This window comes from Myodes glareolus, chromosome 8 (assembly GCF_982192425.1).
Source record: "Myodes glareolus chromosome 8, mMyoGla1.1, whole genome shotgun sequence".
Classification (NCBI taxonomy): Eukaryota; Metazoa; Chordata; class Mammalia; order Rodentia; family Cricetidae; genus Myodes; species Myodes glareolus.
In genome coordinates this window covers 89,207,908-89,230,640 of record NC_142033.1, presented here as the reverse complement: position 1 = coordinate 89,230,640, position 22,733 = coordinate 89,207,908, and the positions used below count along the sequence as shown (strand labels likewise).

General features: G+C 48.7%; 1 protein-coding gene across 1 annotated transcript; it reads left to right on the top strand.

The window, feature by feature from the left end:
• Positions 1–20,683: 20,683 nt before the first annotated feature.
• Positions 20,684–21,929, top strand: LOC148121209 (rho-related GTP-binding protein RhoG). The gene has a single exon (XM_087909197.1). The coding sequence runs from the start codon at positions 20,806–20,808 to the stop codon at positions 21,379–21,381; it is 576 nt and encodes a 191-aa protein (XP_087765323.1). The 5' UTR covers positions 20,684–20,805; the 3' UTR covers positions 21,382–21,929.
• Positions 21,930–22,733: the final 804 nt, after the last annotated feature.

Here is a 22,733-nt window from a genome sequence, read left to right as displayed (position 1 = left end):
ACCTCCAGATACCACAGTCTCCCTCTTCCTACCAGGCCAAGGCTCTTTCCCTGGAACTGACTGGCAACTTGCCCTTACCCATAAGCCCACAGTCAAATGTATCAGGTACCTCCGGGTCTTGGTGGATGTATTCCAGGGTGGATAGAGGCATTCCCCACCACCGACAAAAGGGTTTGTATCCCCACCTCCCTCCAGTCAGACAATGGTCCTGAATTTGTCTCCTAGATTTCCCAAACCCTATCTAAAGCCTCCACCATCCCTTGGCATTCCCATATCCTACACCATCCCCAGCTCTCAGGAAAGGTAGAACTAACTTAGCCACTCCTTAGAAAACACCCTGGTCAGACTGTCACAGGACCCTCACCTGGACTGGATGAGATCCTGCCGCTGGCCCTTCTCAGGCCGTGGGCTCTCCAAGCGACCTCTTTCCATCTTGCCATTTGAGCTCGTGTACGGACGGCTGGTTCTGACCCCTGGTTTTTCACCCACACCCTTGCCTCTCTCTGATCACCTACTCATCCCCTTACTCTGTCATCTCTGCTCCCTCCTGTGCAGTTTACTGACCACTGCCTACCCTGGCCGTGGACCCACTCCTGTCTGTCCCCAGTCAACATCAGGATCGTCCTTCTCTGCACTCGGGACCAACGTCCCTCACCCCTTTCCTGTAGATGGTGGGGGCCCCCTCACGGTAATTCTTGTAACCCTCACAGCAACTAAGCTTGAGGCCTCCCTCATTGGATTCACCTATCCCACCTCAAGCCCTTTCCTCCTCCTCAAGACAATTTCCTTTCCTATACATCAACCCCAAGAGGACCCTGTTCCCTTAAGTTTCAGAGGACACCGAGATGAGCCTTTATCCCGGCAGCCATGCTTGACTCTACGGGCTTGGACGCAGACTTCCTTTCCCGCTTGTCCAATGCTGTCCAGGGCAGCTCTTACATATGAGATTCGAGGTTCAAGAAACCCTCACTTACAATAAACAACCCTCCTAGAGGGCTGGGAAATTGTTCATAGCAGGCTGTCAGGAGCCAATTAGAATACCCACCATTGCTGTGTCCACCACTCCTCCTTCATTTCCTGACCGATTCACTTGCCTCCTCTATGACCAGACAGGAAGCTATTGTCAAGAGTGGCCAGACAGATGTGAAGGCTGCCATACTGTCTTGTCAAGAGTGGCCAGACAGATGTGGAGGCTGCCATACTGTCTTGTCAAGAGTGGCCAGACAGATGTGGAGGCTGCCATACTGTCTTGTTAAGAGTGGCCAGACAGATGTGGAGGCTGCCATACTGTCAAGAGTGGCCAGACAGACAGATGTGGGGGCTGCCATACTGTTTTGTCAAGAGTGGTCAGACATGTGGAGGCTGCCGTACTGTCTTGTCAAGAGTGGCCAGACATGTGGAGGCTGCCGTACTATCTTGTCAAGAGTGGCCAGACAGACAGATGTGGGGGCTGCCATACTGTCTTGTCAAGAGTGACCAGACAGACAGATGTGGGGGCTGCCATACTGTCTTGTCAGGAGTGGCCAGACAGATGTGGGGGCTGCCATACTGTCTTGCCAATACCATTCACTACATGGGCATCGCCACTGATTCACCCCCTGTCGATGAGATGGGGCCCTTTCCCTCTGCGTCTGGGACCCATGAGATTCCAGATGGGAAATGATGAGCTCTACCGTTTCTTCAACTCCCTGGTCCCAGTGAGCATGGTTAAAGTCCAGAGAAAACATATCCCAATTACTCGAACCCTGGAAACAGGGGGAGTAGGGGAGGTGACTCGACATTCTTCAATGTCAAAACCTCTAACGCCCCCTCTCCTAAATAATATAAACCTGTCGCTTTATCTCCTGCTTCAGACTCCGACCTCACCCTATTGGCTCCTTAATGTCACTGACCAGGCCACTTTGGAGATTGCTGGCCGTGTGTTCCTCCTGGGACTAGCTCACAACTGCCGTCTTTCCCATAACCTCATCAAAAAACCTTACCTTGCCGTTTGCCAGCTGCCCCAGCCCAGGGTTGCACAATGCCCTACCTTTTTCCTGACACTCTCTCTGGCATGGCAAACTGCCGCGAGGCATTTGGGACACATTTCATGAGTGTGTTAAATCTGTTAGACCGCAACAAAACCTTAGCCCTCCACACCCCACCTCAGCCCCAGTGCCCTGCTGTCCAGAACACCTTGCTTCTTTGGGGTACTCAGATCTACCATCATGGCCAGGCGGTGGTGGCGCACGCCTTTAAATCCCAGCACTCGGGAGGCAGAGACAGGCGGATCTCTGTGAGTTCGAGGCCAGCCTGATCTACAAGAGCTAGTTCCAGGACAGGCACCAAAGCTACAGAGAAACCCTGCCTCAAAAAACAAAACAAAGATCTACCATCACCTGCCAGCTAGTTGGTCAGGAGTTTGCCAATCCAAATTGGGGGTGATACATGGATAAGAGCCCCTACCAATTCTGGTTGGGGACTCAGTAGCTGACCAACATGGTAAAAGGGTGGTTCAAATCTTGCTCCTCTGGCTGTTGCAAGAGTAACAGCAGAGTCACCACCAGGACAGTAGGACCAACCACCTCCGACTTTGTACCCTCAGTTTTCTTCCCAGCTCATCCAGGACCTCCAGCAGGTGGCCCAGACCGTACTCAGCCTTCAAAGACGAACTGGCTCCTTGGCAGTAGTGGTAACTCCAAAGCCAACTGGGAGAAGATCTTCCTACGGCTGAAAAAGGTACCCTCTGACTCTTCCTCCAAGAGGAATGCTGCTTCTATGTCAAACAATCTGTATAGTAAAAAACAAAAACCAAAGACTTCAAATAGACCTATAAAAACGTAAGGACCAACTTGTTGCCTCCAGCCCCTGGAACTCTGAGAATCCCGTATGGAAGTGGCTTCTTCCCTTCCTGACCTCTCTCTTTCTCATTTTCCTGCTTTTACTAATTGTACCCTGCTCTATCAGTTTCTTCTCTGTTTTTCCAATGACAAAAATTAAAAAAAGCTCTAACCAAACCATCAGTTATTGTTACAGGACTACCAACTGCTAGCCACAGAGCCGGAGGCTCATGACTACCGAATGCACCTTGCCAGTGAGGACCTGCTGTGCCTTGAAGATGCCAATGCCCCAGATAGCAAGAGCAGTCTAAAGCATGCATCCCCATGCCTGCCTCGCCAGTCCCACCTAAATATTCCCTCACCTTCTATAATAAATAAGAGGGAGGAATGCTGGAAAACCACACCCTCCAAGCCTACCTTCAGTAACCTAGCAACAACAGCCCATTCGTCACCATCAGCCACCGAAAAGCAACACATTTCTACTGTCATGAGTTGCATATCCTCGCTATGCATGTGCACTATACCCCCTCATAAATAGCCCATGCCTCCTCTTCCCATTCTCTTTCCCCTTCCACTCTCACTCAGAGACGGCCTCTGCCTACCTCTCTCCCACAGTAAACCTCTCAAGTGAGATTTGTTGCGTGGTGTGACTTTGTGGCATTCCTTGGCTCCAGTCCGCTAAGGTACATTCCACCGCTTAAATCGTAACCTCAGCTAACAGGTTGATAAGTCCATTGGGACGGGATGAGTGCCCATGGTGTGTACAGCTAGAGGGCTCAGTCTGCCATGTGTCTTATTAGAAGAGAGGTAGGCGCATAGTCCCAGCAAGTGGAGTACCCAGTAGCTCAACTATTTCCCCGTGCTGGCATGTCTCACTTGGACGGTTTCTTTTGGCAGTTCTGTTGGAATTGAGGCAGAAGCTTCTCAAATTTAGAATTACATGCTTGCACTGGGTTTGTAGCCCTGTGAGTCTTGCTTAGGAAGCATGAAGGTTCAGTCCCTAACCCAGCAAAAATAAAGTTTCATTTCCTGTTGGCCCATTGGAGGGGCTCCCACCTGTAATTCCAACATGGAGAAGGTTGAGGCAGGAGGATGAATGTGAGGACAAGGCCACCTGGGGTTACAGTGAGACCCTGTCTCAAAAAAAAAAAAAATTAAAAACCAGTTAGTATCATCATGCCCGCAGCTTAGTATTGTAAGATGAAGTCAGGATAGATGGAGGTGTAGCCAGCTCAGTAGTGGAGAACATGCATTCTATACACAAGGCCCTGGATTCGCCAAAAATAAGGTGAAACTAAAAAAAGATGCCCAAGGGAGAGCAATAAAAACTGCAAGGGAAGCATTGCTCCTTACACAGACCTGACCAGCAGGACACAAGAGGCCAAAGTGGACTGTGGAGTTTAAGAGAACTACCAGGAAATTACCTATATGCCCTCCCTTCCATCCCCCACATAAAACCAGGACCCCAGGAAACACAAGCTGTAGAAACTAAGGCTCTTCCCCCACCCCATCTCCCACACAGCCCTAAGTGGCACCTGCTTAAGCCAGGGACAACCTGAGACTTTTTTTTTGGACAGGCTTTCTCTGTTTAATAGTCCTAACTGTTCTGGAACTCGCTCTGTAGACCAGGCTGACCTCGAACTCACAGCAATCTGCTTGCCTCAGCCTCCCGAGTGCTGGGCTCAAAGGTGTGCGCCACCCGCTGCCCAACTGAGAACTTTCTGGTTCTATCACACTATCATCAACTCACTCCATAGATCAGTGTTGGTCCCTGTTTTGGTTAGAGAAACTTTTTACAGTGGGCAAGTGACTGTTGAGAGCTCAGCTCTAAGTGGGGCGGATATTTCAAACCCCTGTTCAAGGTTCAGAAATAGCATGGAAGAGGGGGCAGAAAGAATAAGGGCCAGCTGGGTGGTGGTGGCACATGCCTTTAGTCCCAACATTCAGGAGGCAGAAGCAGGCAGGTCTCTGAGTTTGAGGCCAGTGTGGTCTACAGAATAAGTTCAAGGACAGCCAGGGCTACAAAAAGAAACCCTGTCTCAGATTTAAAAGAGGAGGCGAGAAAATAAGGCAGAAGTGGAGAGAGATGATGGCATGGCTGTTGAGTTCACGTTGTGTGTGCTTACCTTCACAACATTCCAGCAGGAATGGGAGGGCACTCACAAGGACCCACCCCCAGCTGAGGAGCTGTTGGGGTTGATGGCTGGGGAAGAGAGGGTCAGTTTTCTTCAGCGGTGTTGCCCCTAGTGGGTTGACCATGTGCTAGTGGACAACCCCATACCCACAGCTGCCCAACGTTTGACATAAATGCTGCAGGATCTGCACAGCTGTACACACCTACCAATGCACCGTAAACCCTTTGCAGATGGTTGTTCCAGTGAGTTGCTAAAGGCATACATAAGAAAAGTCTCTACGTGAACACGCATTTTTCATCTGTGGTTGGTTGCATCCTCAGCTGTAGAACCCTCATATACAGAAAGCCAGCAGTATAGTAGCATGTTGCAAGGAGGGGGTCCGTTTGTTTGTCCCAGCTGCCCTGCTAGCTTAGCCCCAAAATAACCACACAGAAACTGTATTAATTAAATCACTGCTTGGCCCATTAGCTCTAGTTTCTTATTGGCTATTCTTACATCTTAATTTAACCAATTTCTATTAATCTGTGTATCGCTACGTGGCAGTGGCCTTCCAGGTAAAATTCCCAGTGTCTGTCTCCATGTTGTCTGACTCTGTCCTTCCTTCCATCATTCAGTTCTGTCTTCCCTGCCTACCTAAGTTCTGCCCTATCAACAGGCCCAAAGCAGTTTCTTTATTAACCAATGAAAGCAACACAAAGACAGAAGGACCTCCTACACCAGTACCATGCCTAAGTATAGATGATAAACATGCTTTTACTGTATTTTGTATGTATTAGATGTTAAATATGTATGAAGAGTAACCACTGCAGCTACACGCATGAACAAGGTGCCTGTTTGCAGTGTGGGACCCTTCTCTGACGAACAGTCTAATGAATCCTGGATAAAAAGTAATTTTGCTTTCTGAACCTCTGTATACGGCCCACACAAATGAGCTTCGAGTCCGTAGACAGTGTGTGCATTTTCATGCTGGCTGTATTTTCTTAGGGGTTTTGTCTGTCAGGAGTGTCAGGTTCTCACTACTAACCCGGGCTGTCCTCCAGTTTAGTCTTCCTGCCTTGCCCTTCCAGTGCTGGGATTACAGGCACAGCCACCACATCTGCCTCTCCCTGGCTATCTGCTGCTGTCTTCATGGAGGATTTTCTTAAACACACCGTTTTATTCTAGACCATACAAACACCCTACAGCCCTTTAAATACTTTTGCCTAACGTGCTTGTCCGCTCTTTTGAAGTTCCTATGTCCTGAAATTTGTCCAAAAGTGAGTGTTTACTTGTTCATATCAGTAGTCCAAACGTTGAGTTTGTTTGTTTAGTTGTACAGTACTAGAGAGCAAACCTAGTGTCTTGTTGCTAACTTTAACGACAGCTACAAAGTCAAATGACCATCACAGACCACAAAGAACTTTTGGGGGCTGGAGAGACGGCTCCATGGTTAAAAGCACTGGCTGCTCTTCTGGAGGACCTGGGTTCAATCCCCAGCACCCACATGGCAGCTCACAACTGTCAGTAACTCCAGTTCTAGGGGATCTGCCACCCTCACATAGACAAATGTGTACATAAAATAAAAATAAGTATTTCATAGTGTAGCTTTTCATTTAAAAAAATATTTGGGTAAGCATGTTCACCGATTACTCACCGAAATGCATGAGGTATGGGTGTAAAGGAAAACTTGCCCAATTTAAGCTGCTCTTTTTCTTTATTCTATATTATTTTGCTTTATTTTTATTTATGTTTTTCCTGTGTTTGTTTTTACACATGATATAGTATGTGTGGTTCTCTCTCTTGTTCTCTGTGTGTGTGTGTGTGTGTGTGTGTTTATGCCACGTGTGTGGGTGATCTCAGAAGAGGGCCTTGTACCTCCTCGAGCTAGAGTTACAGCCAGCTGGGAGCTGCCTGACATGAGTGCTAGGAACTGAACTTGGGTCCTCTAGAAGAACCGCAAGAACCCTTAACCACAGAGCCATCTCTCCAGCCCCTTCCTTTCTTTTCTTCTTTCTCTTTTTTCCTTTTGAGACATTGGCCTCCAACTGGTGGTGTTCCTCCTGCCTCAGCTCCTGCGTCCTGGGATTACAGGTGGTCCCGTGTCTGTTACTATTCTTCAAAGGGTATGAAAACTCCACGTTTCTGTAGCTCTGGTTGATACTACCATCTCAGGAGAGTTGATTGAAAACACTCCTGCTTTCCTCTTTTGTATATCACTTTATGCCTTCAATATTTTTACTTGTTCATGCCATTAAAACGAAGGTCAGCCATGCAAGCCAGCAGAAACCCTCCAACCTGCATGAAGCCTCAGGAGCCTTCCAAATGGAAGTTCTCTGTCTCATTGCCTCGTAGCTTTCTTGAATAGCTGTGAAAGGAGTGCTCTGTGTAATGGAATCCCCATGTCTGAAGAGTCCAGAGAGGTCTGCATCCGTGTGCTTCCCAGCCACTTCCACCACCCAGTCACTGAGACATAAAAAACTTAAATGTGACCCAGATGGCAAAACCCTCAGCACTGTCCAGCCCCTGGGCTGTTCGGTTAAAATGCAGCACTAACGCAGCACCTTCAACACTTAGGAGCAGTTTGCTACCCAGTAAACTCTCCACCCAGGAGGTGGAACTTTCCGGACCACCTTCCCTCATTGTTACCACCTCCCAGGATGCACCGGTTCCTTCTGAACCGGAGCTGTCTGCTAAAAGAATTAGCTGTGAGGTCGTCGCTGATGAACAGCATCTGTGCAAGGCAGGAAAGCCAGCAGGATGGGAAAGGGGGAGAGACGAACCCTTCCCTGGACTCAGTGCTGCACCTCCTACCCCTGCAGAGGAGCCGAGCCTGCCAAAAATGTCCACTGATTTATGGACGAGAAATGAGGAAACCATTTACCCCAGATATCTTGAATTTCTGAAGTGTCGCCATAAAGGATTTCCAGTTAGAGATCTTTCCCCACCTCCGTCCTCTTAGCTCTTCCAGCAGAATTCAGGCCAGCGTGCCCCACGTTCAGGGGTGTCTGAGCGTCTCTTGGGGAGCTCATCACAACACAAACAACTGTATTCACTTCCAGACATAGAGGCAGCAGTCTGAGAAGGGGGCCTTTGTAGTCAGAAGACCATGGGTCAGAAACAAGGGCGATTTTGTAAGGATTTAGTCCGTGATAACATTTGGGTTTGTTTTTATAACCAACCCAAGGTTTCACTTTACTGGGAGTTTTCTATGAGAATGACGACGAAGGGCTTTCCTAAGAAGTCATCCGTCAGAGATCCAGGACTCCATTTGATCTCCAGGGTACCTACTGTGTGCTGGGGAACACAGTGTTTGTCAGAATTGTATAATTATGTAGTCCTGCGCTTCTGGGAAACAAGAAATGAAAAGGAAAGGGCATGCCTGTGCCTAGGAGCGGAGGAGGAGAAAGTTTACTGTAGGTAAAACGGAGAGTATAGCCAGAGGCAGGGACAGCTGGGAGAGTCCAGAGTGACCAGGCTGAGCTGGGCTGTGTAGGGAGGAGGAGGAAGAGGGGAGAAGAGAGGGAGACCAGGTGCATCAGCCGAGAGGGTAAAAGATAACGGAGTGTGTGTGAGGGGGAAGGAATGTGTGAGTGTCTGTGACCAGAATGTCTGGATTATAAAGGAAGGAGCCTGGGGAAAGGGAAGGGCAGCCCAACCCCTGGGTTGGATAATTCGGGACTGTAACAGGTAGGGATTGAGGGCTGTTGGGAGAACCTGGAGGCCAGGCACGCTTTGATATGTTAAATAGGCACTCAAGGGGCTCAGAGGTTAAGAGCATTGCCTGCTCTTCCAGAGTTCAATTCCCGGCAACCACATGGTGGCTCACAACCATCTGTAATGAGATCTGGCGCCCTCTTCTGGCATGCAGGCACATATGCAGGCAAAACACTGTATACATAATGAATGAATGAATGAATGAGCACTTAAGTCATTTGTCCCAGGGTTTGAAACTTAACCCTAGCGTCATCTGTTTAAAGCACTGTTGCTTCAAATCCCTTTGGGAAAAGGGTTCTTCCATCTTGATTTACTGGCTTTTGGAGGCCAGAATGCATCTTGAAGTTTTAGGAGAGCCACGGGAGATCATTAAAGCATACTGGAGGCAGGAGGAACCATGGGGAAAGCTGTGACGGTCACCATTTATGGCGCACTAAGTGCCAGGCCCTCTGCTTTAACTGGTTTTGTTTGTTCTTGGGACTCACTGTGTAGACCAGACTGGCTTTGAACTCACAGAGAGCCTTCTGCCTGGGACTAACTGCCCAGTTCTGACTATATACATTTTAAAACAGTGTCTAAAGCTGAACAGTGGCGATGCACACCTTTAATACCAGCACTTGGAAGACAGAGGCAGGCGGATCTCTGTAAATTCAAGACCATCCTGGTCTATAAAGTGAGTTCCAGGACAGCCAGAGCTGTTACACAGAGAAACCCTGTCTCGAAAAGCAAAACAAAATAAAACTGTGTCTAAATATTGAAAAACCTAAGAGAAATCTGTTGCCAGGACTTAAACCAAGTCCTTCCCCCACTCCCAGCTGCTTTTGCTTGGTATTCCATCGTATGTGAAAACCGTTTAATCCAGGTTTTGACGCAGTTCTCCCAAGAGTGTGTGGCCTCATAGACCCTGTTCATCTAAAACATCCTCTTGCTGCTGATTTTTGGTTTTGCTTTTTTTCTGTTTATCCTACACATCCTTCCTTACTTCCTGCTCTCTGCTCCTCAGGGCTTTTAGAGATAGGCTAACCACTAATCATGGGCTCCTCCTGCAGCGGGACAGCAGAACAGATCCGGGCTCCTGTAAGTAACACAGCCGTTTTAAACAGCAGTTCCGCTGGCGGTGTGGTGACGAGAAGAATGTCCTGGGGCTGGAGGTCAGCTGTGCAATAACACTGCCACTCTGCGTAGAAACACAATTCTGCTTCTCACTTCCCACTGAAGGCAGCCCCAAGAGCTTGCTTACCACTAGGCCAACTGCCCTGGCTGGTTTTATGTCAACTTGACGCAAACTAGAGCGTCATCAGAGAAGAGGAGCCTTAGTTGAGGAAATGCCTCCCTAAGATTCCGCTGGAAGGCCTTTTCTTAATTAGTAATTGATGGGGGAGGGCCCAGCCCATGGTGGTGGTAGCATCCCTGACCTGGCGGTACTCAATTCTACACAAAGGCAGGCTGACAAGCCATAATCAGCACCCTTCCATGGCCTCCGCATCAGCTCCTGCCTCCAGGATCCTGCCCTGTGTGCGTTCCCACCCTCGCTGCTTTGGAAGTGGAACCGTGAGTGAAATAAGCCTATTCCTCCCCAAGCTGCCTTTGGTCCCCGTGTTTCATCCCAGCAGTGGCCACCCTGACTAGACATCCTCAGTGAGTTCCACAGACACAGGCAAGCTTTTTGTTTTTTCTCTTAAGACAGGATTTCTCTGTATAACAGCTGTGACTGTCCTAGAACTTGCTTTGTAGACCAGAATGGCCTCGAACTCATAGAGATCTGTCTGCCTTTGCCTCCCAAGTGCTGGGATTATAAAAGGTGTGTGCCACCACCGCCTGGCTAGGCAAGTTCTTGATTCAGGCAATTCAAATGTTTTCTCCCCCAGTGTTCTCAAGGGCCATCAGGACTCCAGTGGCTACTGCTAACCAAACAACCATGATTCCCCTTTCCTTCCTATTGTGAGTGGAGAGTTTATAGACACAGTGGCTTCTCTTGTCACGTTCCGACCTAAATCCAGGGTCTCAGACTACAAAGAGCATCTGACAGGACAAGGCCACACCTCCTAAGGACCCTGAAAGTGTGACCAGCCTCCTGGCTCTCAACACCTGTGACTAGCAGGCCATGTGCTCATTGTAGTAAGGAGGGCCCTCTTGTTCGTCCCGGCTGCCTGGCTAGCTTAGCCCTAAAATAACCACACAGAAATTGTATTCATTAAATCACTGCTTGGCCCATTAGCTCTAGCCTCTTATTGGCTAACTTTCACATTCTGATTTAACCCATTTCTATTAATGTGTATATTGCCACATGGCAGTGGCTTACCGGGAAAGATTCAGCGTGTCTGACTCTGGGGGCTCTGTGGCAGCTCTCTCTGACTCTGCTTTCTTCCTCCCAGAATTCAGTTCTGTCTTCTCCACCCACCTAAGTTCTGCCCTATCAACAGACCAAGGCAGTTTCTTTATTCATTAACCGATACAATCAACACACAGAGGGGACTCCCACATCAGCTGGTTCTGAGGGTGTCCACTTCTCTTTCTCCACGGGCTGGGTTTACTAAAAACGTAAGAGTGAAACAGTCCTGGAACTCATTCTGTAGAGTTCGAACTCACAGAGAGCCTCCCGAGTGCTGGGATGGAAGGTATGCATCACCACTCCTGGCAAGAGTGAGTTCTTATAGGGTGCTTCATATCCAAGGGCCTTCAGCTGGCCCTCCAGGCACTAGCCACTCCAGGCCTGAGCTGTTCACGTACAAATCAAGGCACCTGGAAGAAAAGGGCTGTTCCTGAGGCCTCTGAGTGAGAGGCCAGGACAAGATAGGCTGCTGGATTGACAGAGAGGGAAGAGGAGGAGAGCCCCAAAGACCATGGAGGGGAGGGGTGGGAACAGTGTGTTGGGGAGCCCAGGCGCAGTTCTGACTCTGAGTCCTTGCTCCTCCTACCTTTTCCCATCTGTCAAATGTTGGCTTTAAGGGCGTGCACCACTGCACCTCGGATTATACCAATCTCTGAAGTGCAAAATCGTGATCTCTTGAGGAAGGCACTTGTGTAGACTATCTGGACTATTTGGTGCACAGTGACTTTCTCATTTCAGCACATCGTCTAATTTTTTTTTTAAAAAAAACATCTATGTATTTATTATGTGTACAGTAGTCTGCCTGCATGTATGTCTGCCAGAAGAGGGCACTGTTATTCTTTTAAAAGATATAAGGGAGGAAGGTCGGTCCCACGAGAGGCAGCAGTTCCACAAGCAGGTCCCACGAGAGGTAGTAGCGGGATCGGTGATCTGAGGCCTTAGCGGATCTCCCAGGTCTTACCGAGTCCCCTGAGGTCTTGGTGGGTCACCTTGGTGGGTGGGAGACAGACAGATATATCATGCAGAGAGAGAAGTGGTTTTTTGTTTGTTTGTTCGGCTGGTTTGGTTTTTTTCGAGACAGGGTTTTGCTGTAGTTTTAGAGCCTGTCCTGGAACTAGCTCTTGTAGACCAGGCTGGCCGTAAACTCACAGAGATCCACCTGCCTCTGCCTCCCGAGTGCTGGGTTTAAAGGCATATGTCACCACCGCCCAGCCCCATCTCTTTCTTATAATAAAAAGGTGGAAGGTTAGGCACAAAAGGTTAAAGGAATTGGGACGATGGATTCTCAAGACTGCTTCCTTCTTATTTGTGGGCATCGTCTTGGGGGGACCTGAGAAAGCTGGGTTCTGGTCACATCCTGGGGTAGCTGGTTGCTTTACTCTTGTCCAGAGTTTGTGGTATGGAACTGTCTGGTGTCTCTTGGACGTGGCAAGGTTTGGCAGAACAGATGACAAAGTTAAGTTTAGGAAGAGAAAAAAAAAATTCAGGACCAGATAATTGAGAGGGGTGTATCTGACCTGTTTAAGGTGAATTCTTCAATTTGACTCCCTAAAACTCACAAAAATTCTTTGGGTTTGTGAAAACATAAGATTTAGACACATATATTGTATAAACAGTAGCATATTTATGTCAGAATGACTGTGACAGATGTTTTTGCACAATGAAAAGTATTTTTAAGACTATGGAAAGCAGTGTGAGAGAGAAATTTGATAGCTTGTACTTGTCCTCACACCTTTATAACTTGCAGGTACATACTTTAATAACTTGTATTTGCATTTTACTGAAATTTTTTGGTGAGGTCGTCCTTTTAAAGTGACAAACCCTCTCAGCTATCAAACTCCATCAGAGATCTTTGAGAAGGGTAAAATTTTACTTGAGTTATTGATTAAGAAACGACAGAGAACTTACTTGGTTGGCACCTAGAGCCCCTCATCAGGGTCCTCCATAGTCACTGAGGGTCATATTTACCTTTTGCTGTTTAGCACAGGGCCTGCCAGGTTTTAGAAGATCTTGTGGGTTAGAAATCTGTAGGAAGACAGGCCTACCCTTTACCCGAGCAGCTAGACTGTCAATCCCAGCGATTCTGTCCACGTCTGGAGATCTTCAGTTTAGATGAAAGGCAGTTTTTCCCAGTGGCCAGTACTTGGCAGTCGATGAAGCAAATTGTGGATGGACGTTGTTCTGTGCCCATTTGTCTTCTGTCTTCTTTGGAGGAAATAGAGTGCTGCTGCTAGGAGCCAACCTGTCTCTGTTATGAAAAGTCTTTTAATAATTAAACACTTAAATGCCATATTCCCCAGATCTCTGAGCAGTTGAGGGCATTCAGTTTATGGGGTATAGCTACAGTAAAGAATCTGCCTGGAGAGCTGAGTCCAAGCTTGATTGTACTGTTTTTAACTTAGCAGGTGAGGTCTGTACTTGTGAAAGACAAGGAAGGAAAAATTGTTTGCAAAGGAAGCTCAACGAGGTTGACAACAAGGTTGTCAAGTGGAACTGACAACCGAGGAGAGCAACAGCGTATTTTAAAGCAGGCTTGGATTACATGTGCTGCATTTTTTGTATGAGACTTAAAAGTACATACCAATTTAAAACACAAGACTTACTGTCTTTGTAGTCTGGAAGGAGATACAATGAACAGACAATTATAACATTTAACAGTAAACATACATGCATTTACAGCCAGTTGAATTTAAGTTTTATACACATAGAGTTAAATGAAAAGTGAGCACAAGGAAGCTGCCTAGCAGCGGGACCTTGTCCCACGCTACCGTCTCGCCAGTAAGAACCACGCGGGAGACTAGGATTCTTCTGCAGAAATAGCTTTAATGCCCCTTGGGAGAGAGAGCATCAGCTAACATGGCCAGGGACCCAGATATGAAGGAACCCATCCCTTATATAGGAAACGGTCCTTGCTTCGGACGTGTCACTCTTGGATTGGTCAACTGTCCATTATCCCAGATGATGCCTCGGGAGTAGGCGGGGACAGCAGTGGAAAGTTACCTAGCACATGTGCGTTCACCTGGCGGTGAAACTGGATGTCAGTGCCATCTTGTAATGGGGCAAGTGGATGCGGCCCTCCACAGGACCTCATGTGGAGAGCCTGCTGCCTGCACTCTTTGGCTAGGGGCAGAACCTCTGTCTCTTCTTCTCTTTGTTAAGCTCAAAGAAAATGGCAGCATCCATGGTTGACCATGTGGTGGGGCTATTTAAATTTAGCTGTCCACTGGTAGAAGTTAGAAATGTGGTTGGTTTTCCATAGCTGAAAATGTGAGAATGGCAGAAACAACACAAACCCCAGGGCAACCAGCTGGACCTCCCCAGGCTAGCGAGGGGGTTGATAATAAAGTCAAGCCGATTCCCAGCTTGTCAGCTCAGGAATCAGGGGCTAGGACTGCTCTGAGCAGTCCTTACAGTGGCAAGGACCACTTATGAGAGGTCTGAAAAGAACACACACACACACACACACACACACACACACACACACACACACACACAATCCGAATAGCGAGAACCACTCCGAGTGGTCTGCTCATGTTTTTAGCTATGGGAAGCAATCTGAGGGGCCCTGGGCCCCAGAAACAAAGGCACCACTCAGTGAGTGCGGTGCTAAGGGAGGACCAGAGAAAGGGCAATTGTGCAAGAGGCTCTAGGCCAAAAAGGGACCAGTCTTACCAACTGTCCCAGCGGACTGACGGAAAGTTGAGAAGTGGGTGGTAGAAGGTTCGGGTTTAGGATTTGCACCGGCATCGCAGCAGTGGTAGAAACAGGGCTCCATGAACGGAAGAGAGACAGATTCTGATGCTGCAGCCGGAGGCAGCATAGGGAGGGGGCGCTGGTGGGACAGAATGCCTGGTTCCCATGGAGCTGGGAACCAGAGTCGAGCCCATGAGACAGAGCAGGGCCTGGTGGCAATGGGAGAAGAGTGGAGTAGGAGGGCCTTCTGTCTATGTGTTACTTTCATTGGTTAAATAAAGAGACTGCCTTGGCTTTTTTGATAGGACAGCAGCTTAGATAGGCAGAGTAGACAGGAACAGAATGCTGGGAGAAAGGAGGCAGAGTCAGAGAGCTGCCCGCCATGAAGCTGCCAGGTCAAACATGCTGAATCTTTCCCAGTAAGCCACAAGCTTGTGGTGACATACAAATTATTAGAAATGGGTTGAGTCAAGATGTGAGAGTTAGCCAATAAGAGGCTAGACCTAATGGGCCAGGCAGTGTTTAAATGAATATAATTTGTGTGTTGTTATTTCAGGTGTAAACTAGCTGGGTGGCCAGGCACCAGGAACACAGCCCGCCACTCCCCATTACTACAGAAGAGGGGAAGGGAAGAAAAGGGGAGGGAAAAGGGAGAGAGGCAGAAGTTGCCTCTTCAGAAGAAGGGCAGAGAGAGAGAGAGGAGGGGGAAGAGTAAGAGGAATTTAGAGACAAAATGTAAGTAAATCATGAGACTAGGTGAGGAATACCTAAGTAAAGATAGCAGGACTTGGTCACTTGACCTGCCCTTAGTTAAGATGGTGGTGAGGTCACCTACCTTAGTCAAAATGGCAGCAGTCACATGCTGTATGGAAAAACCATTTTTAGAGCCATGGGAGTTTTAAATATAGTAACAAGAGAGACATAGAGGCTGTGTAGAACATACATTGAAACAGAATTACATCCGTGTGTGTTTGGTTGGAAGCATCACCCCAGCCCCTGACATCCATTTTAGAATGTTGGGTGGAAAATTCCATTTCAATCTCCACCCCCTGGGAGTGGCCTCGGTCCAAACTCCACCTCTGACAAAGCTGACCAAATGGTGACCCCTCCCCAGAGAAGGTCAAGACCATTCCCACAGGCTAAACTGCCCCCCCAAAGAGCACAAACACATGGTCTCCCCGGTTCTCCGTCCCCCTCTCCGTGTTTTCCCTGAGCCACCCAGGAGTGCTGGCATCCATTAAACCTGGGCTTTTTCTAATTCAGTTTGATTTGGTCTGATTTGGATCATTGCGTCGGTGGACTTATCGGACTGGCGAGACTTTACAGTGTGGCCACAGCATTCACACATTCTTTCATACATGAAGTAGAGAGGAAAATCACTCAGTACCGTGCGCTGCTGTGTGGCCGAGCTGCCATGCTGAGCTATGGTGCAGAGCGAAGGCTAGAACTGGAAATGGCTGCCCCGCAGATCCAACTCATCTTGCCGTTTTCTGCAGGACCAGCGGTAGCAGTGGCAGAGATAGAATAGAAGGAATAGGAGCGAGAGGTAAAGAGCATTTACAGGCGGGTGGGAAGGGGCCAAGGCAGTTTCTTTATTCATTCATGGAATTCACTGCATACAGAGGGGACTCCCACACCACAAGAGGTCTCCCCACTGCCTGCCAGTCCTTCCCACTCTGCTTCCGGGTCACCATAACTCTCCAGAGCACCTTCTGGGGAACGCAGATCACGAGAGCCATTCTGGCTATGGCTTTACCCTGCATTTCTGAGTTGTTTCTTTGGCTGTGACCAGCAGGTTCTCAGGTGCCTGAAATGGTTGCCAGTTACCTTTGCTCCTGACTCCTCCATTCAGGATCCCACTATGTAGGCCTGGCTGGCCTGGAACTCACTTTGTAGACCAGGGTAGTTTTGAAACCTATAAACCTTTTAAAGGTTCATCCTAGGAGTAGGAAGAGTTGGTCACAGTCGATCACGCCTTTAATCCCAACACTCTGGGAGGAAGAGGTAGGTGGAGTTCTCTCTGTATAGTATGGGGCAACTGGAGCTAAATAGTGAGACCCAGTACAGAAACACAAAAACAGCCGGGCAATGGTGGCACACGCATTTAATCCCAGCACTCAGGAGGCAGAGGCAGGTGGTTTGAGGCAAGGGCTATTACACAGAGAAACCCTGTCTCAAAAACAAACAAACCAAAAACCAACCAACCAACCACCACCATTTACCTATCCCACATCTGTGCGCGTGCCTGTGCACACGAGCGCCCCAGCTTTTCTGCACTGGGCCTCAAGCGTGATGCCGTCTGCACTACCGGAGAATGACACCATTGCTTCTTTCTATGTCTTCTGTCACGCTGAAATGTTTGGAGAACAAAGGTCGCGTAGTTCACAGACTGCCCTCCGTCCAGTTGCATGCCTTGGGTATCGCAGATGCCAGGCAGGCATCTGGAAACAATCCATGTGGCCGCAGGTGTCCCCATTGCATGACTACTGCTTTTTCCTGGCAACTAGCCAGCCACTGTGCGGCCAGCCTGTCCCTTAAGAGGCTGGACATGGCGCTTCAATGGAGGAGTTCCAGGGGACCGGGACAAGAACTGACTTGGCTATTTCCCACTTAGCTGTTACCTCACTGCAGGACCTTACACAGCTACCAGCTTCTGGGAGCCACCTTCCCTTGTCCTTCTGCTTGTTGGCAGGATCGTGCACGGCATTCCCCAAGTGAGAACTTTCCACGCTCCCCCTCCTTGGTCCGATTACTTCTCGCTGTTGTTGCGGGCCTCCACAAAGCTTGTTGTGGAGGGCCAGCAACAAGAAACAGATCCTACAGTGCCCCTCATGGCACAGGGCACAAAACAAAACACAAGACACATACTAGGAGCCCCGAAGATATCATCCGGGGCATTGTAGAAAAGCCAGGGACAGAGAAGCAACAAAATGGCCTTCTCAAGAGGCGGCTCTGGGCTCAGCTTGGAAGTCAGCCTTCGGGAAAGGGCCACAAGGACAGAGGCTGAGACTACCTACGGGGTGTCGGGGACCAGCTTCGACAAAAATACCACTCACTAGGGTAGGGGTGTGGGGGTTTAAAAATATTAGTAAATACGGGATGCATGAAAAATAATAAAACAGAAAAACACAGAATAGTACCGGAAGGGCGTTTAATTTCCAATTGCCTAAAATACCTGACCCTAAGAGGTAGGAGTAAGATTTAAAAAAAAAAACAAAACTGCATTAACATGATACAGGGAAATGAATAGACCTGTTGAAGGTCGTAGCTACTTTCACAGTTAAACATTCTGTTGCTAGAACAAAACAAGTCCCGCTCATACCCTAGACCAAAACATTCTGTAGGCAAACCACTCCCTGGGTGGAATCCAACGTTATCTCCTTAAAGGAACTGGAGCCTTAGTTGGATCCTTAGACTTTTGTTTGAGGTAGAAACAAAAGCACTTCTCTATTCCTGAAATAGCAAGGTCTGGCTATTAGCCACACCTGTTGACAGTAATCTTGAGAGAGCACAACTCTGATCTAAACCTAGGTGGCACCTTTGTTTGAGGTAGAAACACAATAACCTTGAAGGAATAGAGGTAAGTTCCAACTCTCTGACCTCTGGTCCACATGGAAATAGGCTCACATTTTTGGGCCTCCACAAAGGGGCAGCCAGGACTCCAGAGCTAACACTTCTAAGGATATAGTTTTGCATCATCCCATATGAGACAAAACTTGCCCTACTGCCAAGTAACTACGTTCCCGGAAAACACCCATCTGCTCTAAGCCTTCATTTCCTTATCTTAAAATGAGAGGCTTTGACCAAATCTGTAGTTCTCAATATCATCTGTGTCAGAAGCTGTAGGGGAACTGGGGAGGGATGCGACAGAGTCATCCCTGGGATTACCCCAGCACACCGGGGAGGGATGCAACACACTCATCCCTGGGATTACCCCAGCACACTTGAATCAGAACCCAGACACTGGAATTCGGAATTTTCAAAAGTTCCCCAGACGATTCTTCTGCAAGCCAAATGTGAAAGCCAGGACCTGAATGAGCTCAGACGCCTGTCTGGGCTTCAGGTACTATGAGCCCGTGAGTGGAATTTTCTGAGGAACTGGCCTTTCTGGTGAACTTAGAATTCACTGCCAGGAATTCCTTTTCGTTTCTGTTCTGTTTCTCAGATTTCCTCTAAGGTGAACATGTGCAAGAAATCTCCAGGGTCCTTCCCACCTCAGGGTTTCTATGGCTACACAAGAAGGGGCGGTACTTGGAGGAGGTGACTTTTCTGGTAAATTGAGGCCCCACAGACTGGTTGTATTGTTGTTTGTTTTTGTGAGTGACCAGGTCTCGTCTGGCCCAGGCTGGCCTTCCAACTCACTGTGGCAAAGGATAACCTTGAACACAGATTCCCCTACCTTCGTCCTCCCATGCTAGGATCACAGGCCTGTGTTAACTATGTATTAGCACCACTGAGAATTCTTTCTGCTTTTATTTCCATTTTTGCAATCTCTTCTTAAGTGTACAGTTTGAACTTCCAGCCTAGGGACCACCAATTCATAACATGGGACCTACCCATGTTGTCTCCCTAAACAGAGCACATACGTTTTATTAGTGAGATCCTGTCTCTCGTGGATTTGCCTTAAAAGTCTTTACGGGGCAGTCACTACCAGTCAGCTGAAGGTGACACTCAACATGTAACCTGTTTGACAGTCTGTGCATGAAGGATTTACCTCAATTTTTCTTCCATAATTGGGTGTTTCACAGCCTTTAAGACAAATTTCTAAACAACTGCTCCTTCCCTCCAAAGGCTCAGGCCTGGACTTAATGTGCATGTTCTAGATCTGGATAAACTCTGGATAAATAAAACTTTGCAACGCTGATGATGAACCTGGAGCCTTGTGCATGTTAGACAAACACTCTAACACTAAGATAATATACTCAACTCCTAACATATTATAGAACGAGCTTCGTTGGCCTGTGTGTGTGTGTGTGTGTGTGTGTGTGTGTGTGTGTGTGTGGTGCTGGGGTGAAGCCATTCCCACACTAGGCAACTGCTTTATCACTGACCCACATTTCCAGATGTTATTTTCTGCAGCCCCATTTGCTCATCTGTATGTGGGCCTAGTACCAGGTATCTACCTCACAGGGTAACTGTGATCGTTTGAGTGAAACAACAGACCTAATCCCCAGGGGCAGATGTTGGGAGCAGTGAGCCCCCAAATCCTGAATTTCTTGTAAACAATTCGTTTTCCCCGGATCTGAGTGCCTACAGCTGCTCTGAGCATGAGACCCTCAGGAGTTCCTGATGGCGGGGGAGTGGTTTCTGGTGGGTTTGGCTGGGGCGTGGCTATCAGTTAAGGATCCCTATATAAACTGCCCCTGGACACAATAAAGGGCATTCTGGCTTGAAGGATGACTTGTATCTCTGTCTGTGTGTCATTTTGGGCTTCTTACCAGTGACTACAGGTCCATGTCTCTGTGCTGTCTCTGTGTGAGTCTTTGTATGTTTCAACCTCCAGCCTGAGTTCCAGGACAACCAGAAAGGGACCCTGTATCGAAAAACAAAACAAAACAAACAAAAAACAAAAAACACTCCCCCCCCCAAAAGAACCCCATGGTTCCCAAGGAGAGGTGTCTTGTCTTCCTCCCCCTCAGACACTTGGCAGTCTCTGGAGACATTCTTGGTTGCCACGCCTAGAAGCAGATGTTGCTGGCATCTTGAGGGCCTGGGGTGCTAATGAACCCAGTGATACACAGTCCCCGAACGCCCATACCAGCTTGAGAAACTCTGGTTTAGGAATCATATGAATTGCTTGTTTTGTTTTTCGAGACAGGGTTTCTCTGTGTAGCCCAGACTGTCCTGAAACTCACTCTGTAGACCAGGCTGGCCTCAAACTCAGATTTCCACATGAGCTTTCTTTAATGTGTATATGCAGATCATGTCATCTATGGGTTTTACGGGAGATGTTAAAGAGACTCTACAAATAATTTATTATAAAAGGCTATAAGCCGCTCACTTCCTTCTTGAGTCCAGAGCCGCCGCCGCCGCCCCCAGCTCCCCTGTCGCGGGGAGGGCACCAAGTTACTACTTCCAGTGGGGTCCAGAAGAGGGAGGAGGCACTGCCTCCACTCCCGCAGCTTTATACACAATGCAGAGCATCAAGTGTGTGGTGGTGGGTGATGGGGCTGTGGGCAAGACATGCCTTCTCATCTGCTACACGACTAATGCCTTCCCCAAGGAATACATCCCCACTGTGTTCGACAATTACAGCGCCCAGAGTGCAGTTGACGGGCGCACAGTGAACCTGAACCTGTGGGACACTGCGGGCCAGGAGGAATATGACCGCCTGCGTACCCTTTCCTACCCTCAGACCAACGTCTTTGTCATCTGTTTCTCCATTGCCAGTCCACCCTCCTATGAAAATGTGAGGCACAAGTGGCATCCAGAGGTGTGTCACCACTGCCCCGACGTCCCTATCCTCCTGGTGGGCACCAAGAAGGACCTGAGAGCCCAGCCTGATACCCTACGGCGCCTCAAGGAGCAGGGTCAAGCGCCCATCACACCGCAGCAGGGCCAGGCACTGGCCAAGCAGATCCATGCTGTGCGCTACCTTGAGTGCTCCGCGCTGCAGCAGGACGGCGTCAAGGAGGTGTTTGCAGAGGCTGTCCGGGCAGTGCTCAACCCAACACCGATAAAGCGTGGGCGGTCCTGCATCCTCTTGTGACCCTGGCATTCAGCTTGGATGAATTCAGCTACCCTTTGTCCCCCCCACCAGTTGTGCCTTGGCGCCTTGTCTGCCCCCCAGCTGTGCCTTAAGGACTAATTCTGTCACCCTTTGCCAGGGGACTCCCTGATTGCCTTTTATTCCTTAAGGAGGTACACAGGGAAAGGGGCTTTGGGCCCTGCCCCACCCTGCTTGGGAATACCAAGTATTCCATGAGTTCACCTAAGCCAGGTTGAGCCTTCCAAGAGGCCAGCCCAGTGCCACCCTCCATTTCCTGCTACTGACCAGTTCATCCAGCTTTCCACAAAGTTGTTGCTGCCTGTTGTGGTGCCTCCTCTCAGGTTAGGGGCTCTAACCTCTGCCTTTGCTCTTGGAGTAGGCTCTCCAAGATATCCCCCCCACAAAGGAGAAGCCACAGAACCCTGAGAAGAAAAATGCCTTAACCTGCCCCATGTGCCCAGGCCTTATGCGTCTGCTGACTGACTCAGGCCCCATGCTCCTGGGGGCCTTTCCTACCCCATCAGCATCAATAAAACCTCCTATCTCCATTGGGAAAAAAAAAAAAAAAAAAGGCTATAAGCCGCTGGAACGACAAAATGTGGGCTGGGAACATAGCTCAGTGGCATTCGCCTGAGACGGGGTTTCCATCCCAACAGGGGAGGTGGGTCTCCAAAGGAAATGGTTTGGGTAGATTTCGGATTTCCCACTTCTGCCTAGCCACAATGTACACGGAAACCGGCCTTGGAAGCAGTGCTCTGCCCCTTGACGCGCTGGGGAACCCCGTGCAGTGCGTCTGAATCGCTGTGTTCGTCACAGCTGTGCTTGACATTTGCGCGGCACTTGGTCATTTCATTTTCTTTTCCTCCCATAGTCATGGTAAGATTTTCAGGCATGTGAGAGGGTCTAAGGTTTCTATAGAGTCTGGTTGTGACACCCTTTCAACGGTATCAGCCCTGGATCTCGCCGCGCCACAGTTCCTAACCTACAGGGCACAGCTGCAGTAAGGGCTTCCTTTCCCCGCCACAAATATCCGGAGAAGAATGCCTCATAATTAGGGGAAGGCGTGGCATTTTATGTGACCAAAATGTGGGAGAAGCCAGCTTGCGTATAGTGTCATTTAGTGCATTCCCGCTCAAGATGCACCAGGCAGCCTCTTTGCAAGTGGCATTCAACAAATGGAATGGAAAATTCCAGAGTGTCGCACAAAAACGGAAGGAGCAGACAGGTGGAGGCGAGCTTTAGCATGGGGGCTCCGACACTGATGCTTCCGTGTGGTTGTAGGCACAACCAAGTCACCATGTCGTCTCTGTGTGTTGTTCAATGTTCCCTTCTGGTAAACAACACGGAGATAT